The sequence below is a fragment of the Maylandia zebra genome, linkage group LG5 (genome assembly GCF_041146795.1).
Source record: "Maylandia zebra isolate NMK-2024a linkage group LG5, Mzebra_GT3a, whole genome shotgun sequence".
Taxonomy (NCBI): Eukaryota; Metazoa; Chordata; class Actinopteri; order Cichliformes; family Cichlidae; genus Maylandia; species Maylandia zebra.
Window position 1 is genome coordinate 38888786 of NC_135171.1, and position 16310 is coordinate 38905095.

At 40.2% G+C, this 16310-nt stretch overlaps 1 protein-coding gene across 5 annotated transcripts in view; it reads right to left on the minus strand.

The window, feature by feature from the left end:
- itga7 (integrin, alpha 7) overlaps nucleotides 1–14252 on the minus strand; it is a 37111-nt gene extending 22859 nt beyond the window's left edge. For all 5 annotated transcript variants that reach the window (XR_013098711.1, XR_013098710.1, XM_076884327.1 and 2 more), the window contains exon 1: nucleotides 13740–14252. Coding sequence is in view for 3 of the 5 variants with exons in the window: in XM_076884327.1 (XP_076740442.1) it covers nucleotides 13740–13957 (218 nt within the window). In the remaining 2 variants the exon portion in view is untranslated. The remainder of the gene's footprint in view (nucleotides 1–13739) is intronic.
- Nucleotides 14253–16310: the final 2058 nt, after the last annotated feature.

Sequence of the window (16310 nt, forward strand, 5' to 3'; positions counted from 1 at the left end):
GCTCCATACTCAGACAGGGTGTTCCTGTCACAAAAAAGCTGTACTAGCAGGCACACACTAGCAATTAAACTAAATCAACTGCTGGACAACATAAAATGCTATATTATTTAAATATCATTTCACCTAAAAGGAAATGAGATATGATCAAATTACAAACGAGTCTTCTGCAGAGCTTTCATGGTCTGCATTCTCCACAACAGACAAAACTTTTATTTTTTTATTGAAGAAAAGAGCAAGTTCGCATAGGTACTGTGCAAACAGCATCCAGGGCAGAAACAACTATACACTGTTAACAGGACACTGGGTTTTTTGTTTGTTTGTTTATTTGTTGGTTGGTTGTTTTTTTTGGCAAGCATCCATAAAGAGAGCACGCTAACATGAAGCTAGTGAGGAAGATCCCAGAGTGATGTTGAAGCTGAGTGTATGCTGACCCGAGTCCAGCAGCCAGACCCTGATCTTCATCGGGTAACAAAGGCAGTGAGTCAGGTTCAAACATAGCCTCTGTTTTTGCAGTAAAATTAATGGCAAATGCTGTGAAACGCACTTTGGGATGGTTTCCAGCTTTGCTGTTGGCTTTGAGTTCATACTCAAACACTAAAAAGCAGCTGTTGCATAGGTGCTCATTAGGACAGGAATTTGTGCAAGTGTGTGAAACTGCAGCCTTAACTTTATCTTTTAAAAGATAAAAGTAATTATATGAATAGGCCGTGTTAGGTAATGCAAAAGTAATATAATATGTAGTGTTAGAAATTAAGTAACATTATTAATTAAGTAACACAATGCAATAATAGTAGTATTCTGGCTGAGCAAAGCACACATAAGATCCAAAATGTTCAAAATGTTGATCTTAAAATATAAAACGCTGTAAAATTAAATTAAAGTAGCAAAAGCAATAATTAACCAGACACACTCTACTCAAACTGATATATTTAATAATGCATTAGCCTGTGTGGTTGTCATTGTGGCAGTTAGGTAACCTACTTTACTAATCCTACTCTGAACTGTCACCTTCTTGTGTTGGAGTAAAGTGGTTTCCCCTTTAAATGTGATGTATAAGAACTAAGTAGACTCAAATGGCAATACTTATGTACAAGTATCTCACAATTTGTATTTTACTACAGTCTACTCACATAAACTACCGCTGACACATCCCAGACTGCCAGACAGCTTAACTTTCTATTTTCTGCTCCTGTCGTCTCTTTCCTGACAAGTACTTCTGGTGAGGTGCAGCTGTGCATGCCTCAGGAGTGATTCCCCTCACCTTAACAACCAGAAACTAAAACAGCCACAGAGCGCAAACATGTGAAATGATGTTTCACATCACCAGTGATGCACATGCAAGAAAAACTAAATCTTCAAGTGATGTTACGCCGATGCAAATACACGTATAACAAAGAGGAATAACATATCACTAAGAAAAAAACCCCGAAACTGATAAGATCCGATCCCTCTCACGGCGCTACATTCCAGGAGGCTCTGGTTTATGTTTAAGAGTTAAGGTGATACCTCACTTCCCCCCACATGCTCAGATACATGGGCAGGTGTGAGGATGTGAAGCTAGAAGCTCTGATTATCTCTTATAGCATTATTATTTGTAAAAATAAATAAATAATAATAACAAGACTTTTTTCCTTCAACTGGAAAGCTGTGCAAGCCAGAAGGAATTATTTCTGCAGAAATGATCTCATAACCTCTTATGTCTCATAAATATAAGATGAAACAAGTCAGAAAAAGTTTATATGCCCTAAAAGGTTTATTTATTTAAGTCAAATGGCTGAAGCCTCAAGTTAGAAAACTGTCTACATTAACATATTTGCAGAGATTCAACATTGTTTTCATTACTTACATGAAATTTGTTTGGAATTACACCTTTGCAAAATTAAGCAAAAAGTGTTGTGACCTTTTCCTGTAAGTGAATTCTGAAGACACATGTACCAAATTTGACACGAATAAATCTTGTTGGCTGACTTGAGCTTTCATTTATTTGCCCTTTACTCTGCTTCTAACTCATATCATTGTTTAGGATTGACTCAGACTGATCGTGCGCTTCACTGCCAAGCTCATTCTCTCCCACATTTGGTATGGTGTGTGCATGTGTGCCTTTGTGTGTGGAGGTGTGTTGTTGCTGACCCTGGGGGAGATATCAGGGTGTTGATGTGATGGTCTAGTAGAAAACCCACATGAACTCAGGCCCTGCAGATTCAGCACCAGCATGCATGTGTATGTATTACATTGCCATGTTGAACACATAGATTAGATAAGGCACCTGGGTTCTGTCTACAGCAGGAGACAGAGAAGACAGAAGCCCCTACCTGTTTATAGCCTCATATAAAGCTTTACTTGAGGATAGCTTTTCTACATGCCAGTGATCTTCATACTGGTGGGGGACAAACCACTGCAGGTGGAGAAGGAGGGGGAAAGCACGAAGCAAAAGTAAGTTGAATGAGTTGAATTTTCTTGGTAAAACTAAACAGATAAGAATTTTCTGATACCATTCTGCTGACTGTTACTTAACACAAACTCAGGTTGGCTCCTGTTTTATTATTATTGGTTGATTAAAAAAGTGTGGGATGTGATTTTTCTTTGGCTTTTGAAGTGTGGCGTGTCAGAAAGGTTTGGAGAACCGCTAAACTTTAACAACACATATGCAGTGTTAACTTACAGATGTTAAGTAGAAGACTGTTAGGTTGTTTGTTAGCTGTGTGCATCCAAATGCATCCATTATTTGCTGACATACTTCAATTGGAACAAAGCTGTGCTTCTACTAGTAGTCAGTCAGACCGGCATGGTTACACCAGCAGGTATGGCACAAGTACAAAAGCTGCATTATTGTGAGGTCTTTATCTTACAATATAAAGCGCCTTGAGGCGACTGTTGTTGTGATTTGGTGCTATAAGATAGGAACATCTCCCATCACACATATAAAATCCTGAACTGATGTTTGAGAAGGGCATGAAAACAAACCGTCAGTCATTTTTTAATCAAGTAATTACAGTGCTCGAAGAGAATTACAGATTGCCCATTACAGAAAGCAGGAGGAGGGGCGACTTCACAAGGCTGTATGTAAATTAGTGCGTTCTTTGCACTTGAGAATTTAGAGTATGTACAGAAAAAAATGAAAAAATGTTGTCAACAAAACAAAATACCAATGCACAGTTATTACTGCTCCTTTCCAAAACCTCTTAAATGTCCACACCTCTGCTCTGATTTGTGATTTACAGCCACTCCAAGGCCATCATCCCCTTTTTCACTCGCTGATCATCACAAAAACAACACAGACACTCATTATGCTGCGCTCATATGTTCGCTGAGGGGAGCATGTGCAGTGACCCCAACACTCTCTCCACTATCCCATCCACCCATCCCCCATCCAGGTTGGGTGTCCACACACACGGTCTCTTCCTCCCTCACTCCTCCCCCACTTTCAGGAGTCACATCTCTCTGTTTAGCCTCCCATACAGCAGCCAGTGAGACCAGCAGGGAACCAGGACAACAATGTGATCAAGTTGAAAGAAATCCATCACATATGTTGCAATTTGGACCAATAATCCTGCAGTAAATAACAAAGAAAGGGCACAAAAATGGTATTATATATACAGCAGGGTTGGCCTATCCCACAGACTTGGTCTCCACGCGCTTGCAGCTTATTAAATTGTTTATACCAATTTTGGTAGTGTCCATCTTCCTGTTGAAGGATCACGTGTTCCTCTGTGGCTTGGCGAAAAAATTCCCCGAACCCTTACAATGAAATTCATATTCTCATAAATTAACTAGTACTCGTGCTAAAAACAAGGGTGCCTTTTCTTTGTTGTGAAAGAAATACTTGGGGTGGAAAGTGTTGACATGCCAGTCTGTAAACAAACCAATACAGCAGTGAAGAAGAAGATGCAAACATCTGCAGGGAGCTGAATTCAAAGCCCTGCATTGTTTGTTTAGAAAGAGAAAGCACTGGCACTTTTCACGCTTGTCCATTTAATCATTTTAAAGAGCAACAGCAGATACTTTTATCTGAAGCCCAACCCTTTTCTCTGAATGTTTCAGCCATGGGCTTTAATAGCATAATCACATTTGTGAAATGACTCAAATATGCTGCAAATATTTGCAGTGTTTTGTTTCACTGCATTATTGCTAGTGCTTCTGAGTCTGTGTGCTCACACCCTCAAACATCGTTCCACAACAGAGCAGCGTGAGATTGCTGCTCTATAGACAGAAGCTATAAAAGATCAGCATGGGGCCCAGAGGCTTTTTAGACCTTCTGTTGTTATCTTGGAGTAAGACTGTGACCTCTGACCTGGAAATACACAGACTCACGCATCACACTTGTATACACATTCACAAAATATATGCTATCGTGTGTATAAATGGCTGAAAAATGCATTAATACTCATGCAGATAGTACGCAGACTGTGAATTACAGGCCTACACACAGGCTGTCGAACAGTGTCGACCAAGGTGACGACTCTCGTGAACCTTGAGCCAAATGGCACTTTTTGTGTAAACACCTGACTCCAGTTTCTTGCTGACGAGAAAACAACAGCTGAGAGCGAGGTGACCGAGTTGTGAATCACCCTGTTTTAACATTTCCAGTATGGGCAGGCGAGCAGAGAGTTGGGCACTACTCGATAATTTGCAAAAAGAGAGAGACAGAAACAGCTGCCAGTTCCTGCAAATCTCCTCTGGGATATTGTGGTTCACTGCCCACGGATGTGACTCAACGTCCTGCCTGTATGTGAACATCACAATCGTGGTGCATTAATGTACAAAAAATAAGATTTGTTTTTTTTAGCTGACTCTCACGACAGCAAGAAGAGGCAGAAATGGTTCTTGAAGTACTTGGTAACCCCATCCTCACTGCACATGCATTTTTAACAACCCCCAAACTCACCACCTGCCCCCCTGATCAATGAATGAAGAGCCATTTCGGGGCATAGATGGGTAAATAATGGCCCTCGGGTACTATACCATCCCTTGTCTGTTCCTTTTATATTCTCATTTTGTCCCCCATCCCTGCCATTAGCTGGTCATACATGTATTGATCCGTCTCTGTACTTATCTATTAGGGTTCTCAAATTCCACTGCTAATTTTTAGTGTGTCTTATTTATTTCCCATTGTCATTGTTTTTCTTTAATTCATTAATGAACTGCAGTTTCTTGGTAGTTTGGTGCATAAGCTGTCTGGGCTCTCTGGAAACTCGAATCTACAGAATATAGTGAACCAAAAGCAGTTAAAAAGTCAATTCAATGTTAATATCCCAAAAATGCTTGTGATCACATTTGGAAGCCCATTAGTCACATGTGTTTATTCATATATGTAACAGCTTAATTTTAGTGATGCATAAACTTAGCCAACACACTACATTTCAACTTTCAAAGCATGGTGCCTTTTTATTCTGCATTTCATTGTAAGTCAGCTTCGTCAGTTCAGCTCATATCTGTTGAAATTACTGACGCAAGTCTCAATACGACACTGCAACAATTATCTATTAAAGAACAAATAAAACATTCACTTTATATGATCACTGCCATCAAAATTGAAAAATTTAATTGAAAATCTAGTTTAATAATTCCAAACAAAAAGCATCAACATCTCTCATAATTTCCTGCTCTGGTCTGGTTTGCATGGCACGGTGTGTTTCTGGACACAGATCAGAGGCCCATCAGTTCTAAGTCGAGCTACTATCTAGGTGATTTATTAAACTGCTTCTTTATCAGTCACACACACACACACTCACACACACACCCACCCACACACACACACACACACACACACTCACACCCACCCACACACACACACACACACACACACACACACACACACATTTAATCAAAGAGAAGGCATGCAATGATTTATTCATCCCTGCAGGTCCCGTTACCATCAGACCCTCGACACCTCCCCCACATTCAGATCGTGCCGTTTTCATAAGTGAGTGCTGGGGTCAGCTCAACGTATTGCTAAGATTTTTATCGGAAATCAAGGAAAGCAAAAGGTCAGAGTCAAAAATTACAGATCATTATTTATGCAGTTAATGCTACAAAATGTTTAAAATTAAAAGCATATATGTGTAACCTCAAGATTTTATCTGTTCACTGTGAAATTCAGATGCAGAAACAGTTTCTGCAGCACTGCCTCCATCAGATCCAAGTTATATGTTTCAGCCTGACGCTGCAGATTGTGCATCAGCTTTCAGTGTGCACGCAGTCTGCAAAGTAATATTCCTGAAAGCTCTGGACCAGGCAATGCTGCTTCCCACCGAGCTTTTGTCCAAGCCCAGGCAGTCCAGCAGAGGAACAGAAGAATGCTAAATAGACAGAGAGTGATTGGGAGGTAGAAAAAAGGGCATTAATCGAGTGTATGTGCACGAGAGACTGTAAAGCTCGTGCTGCATAGCCTTTGCTTTTTCTGATCCCTCATATAAATAAGCACTGCAACAGTTCTTACATTTATGAGGCTTTCACATGAATGGCCTCTGGGAGATTTAGTGAGAAAGTTACTGTGGGATCAACTTAAAGGGGGGAAGAGAGAGCGGGAAAAGAAATCATGAATTGAATTAGGGAGGGGAAAGGGGGGACGATTCATTCTAAACTCTTAAGCCAGGGTGAAAAAGCAGCTTTTATCTGCCTGTTGTAATGTAAATGAGCACCCATAAATTCTTCTTTGTATAATAAATGTGTGAAGAAGTTCTGCTGTGTCCTGTTTAAAAACACTTATAGATATATATGTGTGAAACACCACAGGGAGGGATGGAGAATACTGTGAATGAGTCATAATTCATGAACTAAAATCAGGAATATTGTCCAAAATGTGGAAGACTGATCTTGGCTGTCGAGGTGAAGGTGAGGGACCGCCAAACAATTTTCAGCTAGTAGGAGAAGGACACGTCATCAACACAGGGCGGCGAACAGATATTGATCATGTGTTGCTGTTTGAATTGTTGTCTTCACTATAGAAGTTCATCATTTCTGATAAGTGCATAACTTGCAGTGTTCACTAAGGTTTTCACAAGTTTCTAGTGTGCACAGTTTAACACATGGAGTACTAACAGAAGTAACAGAAATGAGGTGACAAACAGGTTCGAGGTAACAATCTGTCAGTGAACAGCTCATTGCACTTATGAAATGGAAACTCAGTCTTTCTACACAGTGTTTATGACTTTATACGGTGGTAGGTAGCTTTTTCCAGAAAACATCACTGTGACAGTGACATTGTCTCCTTGGCCATAACTTACTGTGGTTTTTACAGCAAAGAGCGCACTGTGGCAGTGAGGCAGATGGCAAGATGGTTACATTGTTCTTGGTCAGATCCTCTCTCAAGCGACATCCAAACATGAAGCGATTCAGTCGTTGCTCATTACTAAAACAGTTGGTCATGACCTTCTTGGCTCTTGTTGCCATGGTAATGCTCAAATGTATTTATTACCCTGTTGTATATCAGTTAATGGTATCTTTAGCTTTTGGTGGTAGCTGCTTTAATTGGTTGCCTCAGTGTTGATAACCAACAACTGTCACTAGCATGCATTTCACCCATTATCACTTAAAGTCAGTGGCTTTATACAGTTGCTGGTCATCATGTAATTTTGAATCACTTCTTGTGTAGATGCCCCTTAACAAATATAATTACTAATTATATAAAGCACATTCCTGTGTTGAGTCATTCATTAAAGACATTGAGCAGATGTTGGAACAAGTTCCACTTTCCACTTAAAATTTTCACTATGACTTCAATGGATGCGTCACGATTCGGCAGTGTGGCAGGCAGTCACAATACTGTGACTATCTATTAGGTCAGACACAGACTACCTGTTTCCCCCAGTTTTTAGTGTTTGTTGGTCTAATCTGTTGCTCGGTGCATTTTCTGTATAGATCTGAAATCAGAATGAGAATTATAATCCCTATGTAGGTTTTATGATGTTTTTAGAAATTATGATGTTTTCTCTTCTCCAAAGCAGAACAACAAAGTACATGGGGATGTTTCCCAAAATGTCAAACCCTTCTTGTTTTGCAAACTCTGTATGCCTTTGGAATTCAGCATGTGATCACCCCTATGTCCCAGTCTTCCTTAGGGTGTTAATCATGCCTTCGGTTCAAGAGGAGGATTTGTTCGGCCTCAAAAAGCATTGCTTTGGATTCATATTCAGCCAATGAAACCAAACTCCAGACACATGTCTGTGACTATGTCAGCTACCTGTGCCCCCCCAGGCACTGAGACAGACTGCGCCTACTCTCAGAAGCAGTACCACATGTAAACATGACCCCTACTGCAACCTGAGACTTTATTACTTTTCCTATGAATGCTTTGCAACGCAGTCAATTGTAAATCAACTGTAGGATAAATCACAGTCTAACAGTATTGTCAATGATGTGTGGCTTTGCAGCACGCACTGTATATGGATTTATTATATAGATTTGGACTTTGATATAGAATTTGATAATGCACAAGTGATGTTACAGATATTTCAGTGAAAAAAGCAAGCTAGGATTAGCAAAGACGGACTGCTGTGCCTGGACATGTGTTAAGCACTCTGAAACTCAGAAATCTGTACATTATTAATGAATTATGACAATATTAGAGCATATTGTCTTATAGGAATAACTTTTTCTTAATTATTTTGGGCAGACTTACCACAGCGTAAAGATGTTTATTATTTAAATTTAGGTAAACAGGCAGTGGGGGGCTCAAGCCCAGGGAGATTCCCGTCTTCACCAGGCAGTACACTAATAGCAGAAGCACTTCTCTTAGCATTAAAAATAGCAGATGTACACATAACTCAGACTCAAATACCCATCACGTCTCATCCTCTGTTTGGCGTTAGCAGAAAAAGATGAAATTCTCTCGTTTAAGCTTTGGCCTGTGCTCAGGAAGAAAAACAAAGGTTTACAAAAGGCTCTAAACTGTGGCCTAGTTTTACTTCAGCCGTGTCAACGACCTGCTTGTCCTCACAGTATGTGAGTCAGTATGATAATATTGTGTCACATGGGTTGACCTTTACTGCCATACTGAAAATAAGCTGCAAGGTTTGATGCTGCAAAACTGAACAAAAAGGCAGTCATTGTGTACGCGGTATCAACTCCAAACAGTATTGCCTTTTCTGATCTTTGCTGAGCTTCTGATAAACTGTGAAACTCCAAAGCCGCTGGCGGTGAAACTCTTTCAGGGGCGACAGTATGACTACGCTGATCTGTATTAGCACTCGCATTACTTTATAGTATGATTTAATCATGAGTCAGCACAGCACAGAGCATCAAAGAAAAATATCATTTTCTCAGTCGAATAGAGTGACATAACACACAATGACTGTAAAACATTATGGCCACAGGTGACAGTAACCCAAACCCTCATCATAGAAAAAGAAAGTGAGTCAGTAGCATCTGATTACAATAAGTTTCAGGCAGACGGCTTCACGAGGGCTGGAGACTAAACTACCAAATAGGAAATGTAATAACACAGAGGGAATAAGGCTTAATGGAAATGTATTATTCAGACAGGAAGCATAACTATTGTGCTGCTTCTGAATAATACATCTCTGAAGGGGCATTAAAACCTCTAATATTTAGAATTTCCCACCAAGATACATGGAAGAATTATTTTTTCATTATGTTCCTAAAAACAACATGTCAGGATTGTCCAGAGTGTAACACACTAGATGGTTTCCATTTCCCGCTGAAAGCCATTTTTCTTTTAATAAACATAATTCCAAAAGTCTCATAGACCCTAAGAGGATTTTTATTTTAATGCAATTTATGATTTTACCTCAAATCTAATTAAAACATGACTTAAAAGCATGCGAAATGGCACAGAATGATTTTGTGTTGGTGATCCCAGAACACACGCTGAGAAGGATAAAAAGTATTGGTAGTAGGGGAGACCGGGGATAGTTGTAACATTTTTGACATTTCTGTCTGTAAATTGGAGCTCTTTTAAGGTAGTGGATTCAAAATGTAATGCAAAGTATTTACATGTCTCAGCTATTAAATAGTGCAGCTATTTTCTCTGCAGCACAATTACCCATTGCATGGTATGGTCTCAAACACAAAGAGTGAAATGTTACAATTAACCCCATAGTCTGGGTTAGTTGTAACATATCCTGGGGTGAAATGTAACACAATGAAATAAGGGTACTAACAAAACATTAACATGTAATCTTTGTTTATTCAACACATGAATGCACTTAGAGCCATTAATGTAGCTGTGTGTGTGTGTGTGTGTGTGTGTGTGTGTGTGTGTGTGTGTGTGTGTGTGTGTGTGTGTGTGTGTGTGTGTGTGTGTGTGTGTGTGTGTGACAGAATGCAGAAATCTAGCTTTTGAACATATATTGAAGCTGAAAAAATGTAGTTGTTCACCAGCATCGCAATTCCATTACTTTTTATCCTGGCTTACCTTGGTGTGGTTTGCAAAGTGCCTCAGAAAGATGAGGAAATCTGTTTCTTGCACCCATCCTGATTTATTTCCACTACCAGTACTTCCTACTGGTCCATCTCTGACACAGAGGTCTGCATAATGTATGTGTGGGAACACAAACAGGCATTAACCGCATATACAAAAGCGACCAGTGAACCTCTCTCTGCTGATGTCGTTGCCCCAACTTGTTTAATATAAGTTAAAGTAAAAGTGTGATAAGTTGTAACATCTGCATTATTGTTACAACTAACCCAGACTGTTGCTGTTACAACTGACCCAGACTCCTATAGCCATGAACTAGCTAACATTACAGCCAACGGCTAAAACATTAGCACTAAAGACCTACACAGAATATATCCCCATAGACATACAAATAACATAATTTAGGTTTGATGAGTTTAACTGCAAAGCAGATAATGCTATTAGAAATTGAAATAAAGTAGAAAAACTTACTTTTTGGCGTATAAATTACTTTTTTTCATGTTAAATTGTCTGTGTTTGACGAAATGTGCTGATTTTTCACATGTGATAGCAGAACTGAATTAGGCATGCACAGGATGAGTCACATCATTTGAAACTTAGCCCTGATTGGAGAAATTGGAAGTGTTACAACTGACCCACGTTACAACTATCCCCGGTCTCCCCTACTTTATATTACAGCTCTAAAGTAATATGGTAATAGTGGGGTTATAATGTGGTTTAAAGACAGAGGCAATAACCATGTCATAACATTTACTTATCACACAATAATTAAGGCAAAAACAATGTGGAATACATTATTAATGTGGGCTTATTAACACATTAATGTCACATTTTATTACATGTTAAATTCAAACGACTACAAAGAAAATAAAATTTTATTGTATTACCAAAATATCTGATTTTGACTCCTTAGCATTTGTTTCTGCAGCCCATACTCATCGTTTTTAAGTGCAGTGAGTTTCTGTGCATTTTTAATCTGGCGTCCGCATATGTGGACATCACATCGCTACTGGCTGTTGCTCAGGTAGTAGCTCACCTACTAGCCGGAAGGTTGGTGGTTTGATCCCAGTCTGCTCCAGTCTGCATATCCAAATATCCAAGATACTAACCCCATGTTGCTCTCCAATGCATCCATCGGAGTGTGAATACATGTGTGAATGTTAGATAGGCAGCACTTATAAACAGCTTAAAAAGTGCTTGTGGGAATAAGTTCATGAACAAGTTGTTTAACCTCCTAGGACCTGCCGTCCACATATGTGGACATCACATTTTGGGTTGTCTAGACCAAAATACTCAATTCTGCTCTACAAGGGCCTGATGTCCACTTACGAAGACATTATACTGCCACTGTTCTAGCAAAATTTAAAAGAAATGTGGATCTCATTTTTGTCAAAAACAAAAATCTGGTATTTCTTTGTTTTTATATTCATCAGGTCCCAATCAGCCCAAATAGCAAAGAGAAATTAAAAACGCCATGAAAGAGTTCGGGTCTTAGGAGGTTAACAGACACAGCTGTAGCTGGTGGACTGAGAGCGGCTAAAGAGTCGTGTATTTTCTTCAGGAGACAGTAAAGACTAAAAACAGAGTTAAAAGCGTTGCATTTGTCAGTGTGGCCATTATTAAAAATAATATTTTCTAAAATCGTTTTGTCAACTTGCTGAAATGGCAGAACGTTCTCAGACTGCTTCTCCTCCACAAAAGTGGGCATAAAATGCTGCTTTACCTTTTGGCCTAATGATTTCATTTCTTGAGCTAAACACTTTTAAAGGACATTGGTGTTCATGAAAAAATGTAGAGTAACAAAGCTGAAAGTTGACAAAATTTGTAATACTATACATTTCTTTGTGTATAGTCAAATTGTTTTGGGCCCCATTATTCAACATTTCTAAAACCCTGGCTGGCTACACCCTGCAAAGTCATCTGCACAGACCGACTGAGGATGAAATCACCATAAAGTCATCCAAACACAAAGTACTTTCCCAGCGTACCGGCAGCAACATCATTCATGCCACTCTCTTCCAGTAGATGCATCGTCACATCAGCACATCAGGTCAGAGTTTTATTGACTGTCTCCTGGCTCTAACATCCCTGATGGACAGTTTTGCTGGAGTCTTATCCCTTGTTTACTCAGGACACAGCAGTCAGGGATACAATGAGTATTCTGGTAGTTGCTTTTTAAAATAAGTCCCAGGAATGCTGCTGGACAGCATGCTGGTTTTCAGAGGGATGACATGACTGTGTCTGATGTCATTCCCCTGGTCTTACCAGGCGACAGGGTGACTCCAGCCCGAGTAAACTAAGCAGCCCGCAGTTAAATATGGAGCTCCAAAACAGGAGCTTGTAGCAAGTTAATTCCCTCATCCTTAAACATTAATTTTCCCTTATACCAGACATGTGACATGAACATTGCATTTATTTATCAGTAAATTTCAGAGGAAGATATTACCTCAAACGCTGCTATATTTATTTTACAGCTATAGTTCAACTGTTGGTTAAGATTTGGAATACATGTGTATTCTTCTCTGTTAGGATCTTATAAAATACAGAGTGCTGTGATATATGTAATTATTTTATATGCATGATTTTTCTTGCAATTCTGCAACTTTACTTCTTAGCTTCTGAATCTCACCAGATAGTGTGTGCTGTATTAATCTAAGAAGAGACTGTTTGACAAAAAGCAGCACCAAATTCATGACTAAAAGAAAATACACCACCAAATCAGATGGAACAGATCTCGTCAATATTAACCACAAAGCATCCAGACAGCTAAACTTGGGCAGCCTTTTATTCGCGGTCCTGTCGTAAACATGTCCAAAGATTTGCACGCAGGCTTGTTGTTATCATTTATTCATGACTTGCTGGAGGATTGGAACAGGACTCGTGAGTGTTCCGGTCACACTGGAAGACTCATCAAAACAGCTGCCGGCAAACAGCAGATCAGAGAGCAAACACACATGAACAGCTTAACTTTGGGTTCACAGGCACAACCAGACAGACTGAAGACTCCTCACTCTATACTTCATGGGACATGAGTTCCTCCAAGAGAATGACTTAAAAACACTCTTCTACCTTTTAGAGAAATCAGATCCTCACTTCTGATTCAGGAAGCTTGCTCTCATCCACTTTCCTCTCAGTGCAGACGCTGCACATAAGCAACTACTGCAGCAAAGCAGTGATTTGACAAATTGATGCAGTGCAGAAATGCTGGCTGTGTTGGCATTAGCATTTTAGATCCCTAAGAATGAACTCACAATGAGCTTTTGTATGAGAAGCAGGTGCGCACACAAGACATCACATATTTGACCTGAGTCAGAAACACACAGGACACACAGGATGAGCTCAGTGCCGCATTCACACTCACCAGCTCTGAGGGTCTGGATTACGCTGCTGGTGAAGCGCAAGAGAGAAGCCAAAGAAGGTGCCAGGGTCTCCCAACTTATGCAGTGTGTGAGTAGTATCCAAGTTAAAGCCCCAGACTTGAGTCGAAAGGGTCAACACACCCAAAATAAAGGTAGTCCACAGTTTAGAGGAATCAGATGAGAGGGGACAAGGGTTCCCATGTCCCACCAGGGCTGCCATAGTGGGGTGCAGGTCTTCTGGCAAAGCAAGTTCAACTCAAGAAGAGCACAGAGGAGATTCCTTTTGTGGGTCCCAGAGAGCCAAAGGGCAGTAAGGGGAAACCCTGCGTGAGCCTCCTCTGCTTTGCTCTCCTCTCTGGATGCCTACCTTGTTTCCCTCGCTCTATTGCGCTGCCTCTCAACTCCGTTTGCTGCTGTCAGTCTGAAGAGCAGCCTGTGAAAATGCGGCTGCTACTACTATGTGTGCAAGTGTGCTTCCCTCAATGCATGTGCGCCTCCCCCTCCTCTGTGCTCAGAGGGAGACAGAGGACAAGTGCCTTGAATAGCCCGCTCACTCCTCCCCCTCCTCTCTCTCTCTCAGGCCTTCATCCCCTCCTCCCTCCCTCCCTTCCTCCCTCCCTCCCTCCTTTTCTCCCCTCTCTCAGCTGACATCAACACTCAAGGGACTTGTGCCAAAATACCAGGCAAGGTTGTCCGGATACTTGGAGGCCATTGAACAGAGCGAGAGCGGGTGAAAAGACAGCAGACTGTTTTATCTGTTGAGTTCACACGCTCCAAAGCGCCTCCCTCTGTGACCACCTGTTGCTGCAGGTGCATGTACATCGGAGTAATGCATACAAGAAACTCAATGTTCTTTTAGCTTTAAAGTCCCGACATCTCTGGAACGTATCTGGAGGACAAAAGGGGCAGAAATGTGCACAGTGACCCAGGAAACTTTATTTCAGGCCTTTAGCTCTCCTGAAAAGACAGAGTGGAATAATGTATGCACTGTGACTAAGCAGTGCCAACAGGGACATAATCTAACAAAGTGGGACTACACCCACACAAATTTCTGTTTCTCTGAGGTCAAATCTGCGCGCAGCTGTCAGCGTGTCACCTCAACTGTCCACACAATAAACGTCACGCAAACAGTTGCACATTAATTACACAAACAGGTGGCATTCTTGGAATGAGTTTACAGGTTTTTAGGACCTGTTTCCCCGTGGGGAGGGGGGGGGGGGTCTGTCGGGATGGGTTCGTTCAGATTTGATTGTAAAAGGTGACGACGCATTAATGTGGGTTGAGCAGGATTTTCAAAGTTTCCATTTTTGACGCAATACATTTTTTTTTATGTGGACAGAAAGCTAAATATCAACATAATTAATATACATTTTGGATATATTCAAGTTAACACATACAGGGTACAGAAGAGTGTAACTTTTTACAAGGATCAGTGATTGAGCTGCAATCAAATACACTAAAAGGAAAAAGGAAGAAAAAAGGCAACTCTTTCAGTTTTAAAGCTTAAATCCAGAATAAAGTAATTATAAAACAGCTCCTTTTTATAATTAAGAGTTTTATCTCATTTTGATCAAATATCATCCTGCTGATTAAACTAGTTGGTCAGTGTGACTTCAACTTTGAAACAAGCTTAGGATTAGCATCTGTGGTAGTGTTATCAGTGTCTACATACACCAGCTTCCAGCAGGATGAGGCTCAGTTCTTCTCATGTGACCTGCTGGCATCATGAACCAGCTTCATGAACCTGCTGTTAAACTTTCTCTGCCCCCTGCTGCCCTTATGAGGGATTTAAAAATGATCCCATGTATGAGCACATTTAGCCCTAAAAAGATGTTTATACCTGAGTTTTTGTAGACATTTTTAAACATCTTCAACAACTTTTCACAGATGCTTTAATTTATTTTTTAAAGGAACTTTAAAACCCATTTCTGTGGCAAGACTAATGGAAGCACAATTGTGTGAGGTCAGTATTTTTTAAATAGACTTAGGATCTATTTTAATATTCCCCTTTGGAAATATTTCACAGTGAATCGCGGCTAACAGCATCAGAGATGTCCTCAATCAGCCTGAGGAGACGTGCAGGCCAAGGATGAATTTGCTGTTTCAGAGATATCTGGAGAATGTTTGTAGCTCAGTTACTTAAAATATTCGTCCCTCTTCTGATCTTTACAGGGATGAACAGACAGAGGCTTTCAGAGGCAAGTGCTGTTTCAGTCAATACATCCCCTCTAGATCAGAAAATAAGACATAAACATGCCTTTTGCATGATAGATTAAAGAAACCATGTTGGTACGACAAAGATAAATACAACAAGTATTCCTGTATAACAACTACTACTTGGTCATTATAACTTGAGGGTTACACATAGTAACTGCTTTTCATTTAATCTAATCCTGGATGAACAGTTATCGATACCACACACTGAATATGCTCTGTTGTTGCTAGCAGCAGCATGCTAACATGCTCATGTTTACCAGGTATAACCTCGACTCTGCTCACCATAGACCACCTTCATTTTTTTTAGCATGACAACATTTTATTTTATTTTTTTTAATTAAATAGTAAAGTATATA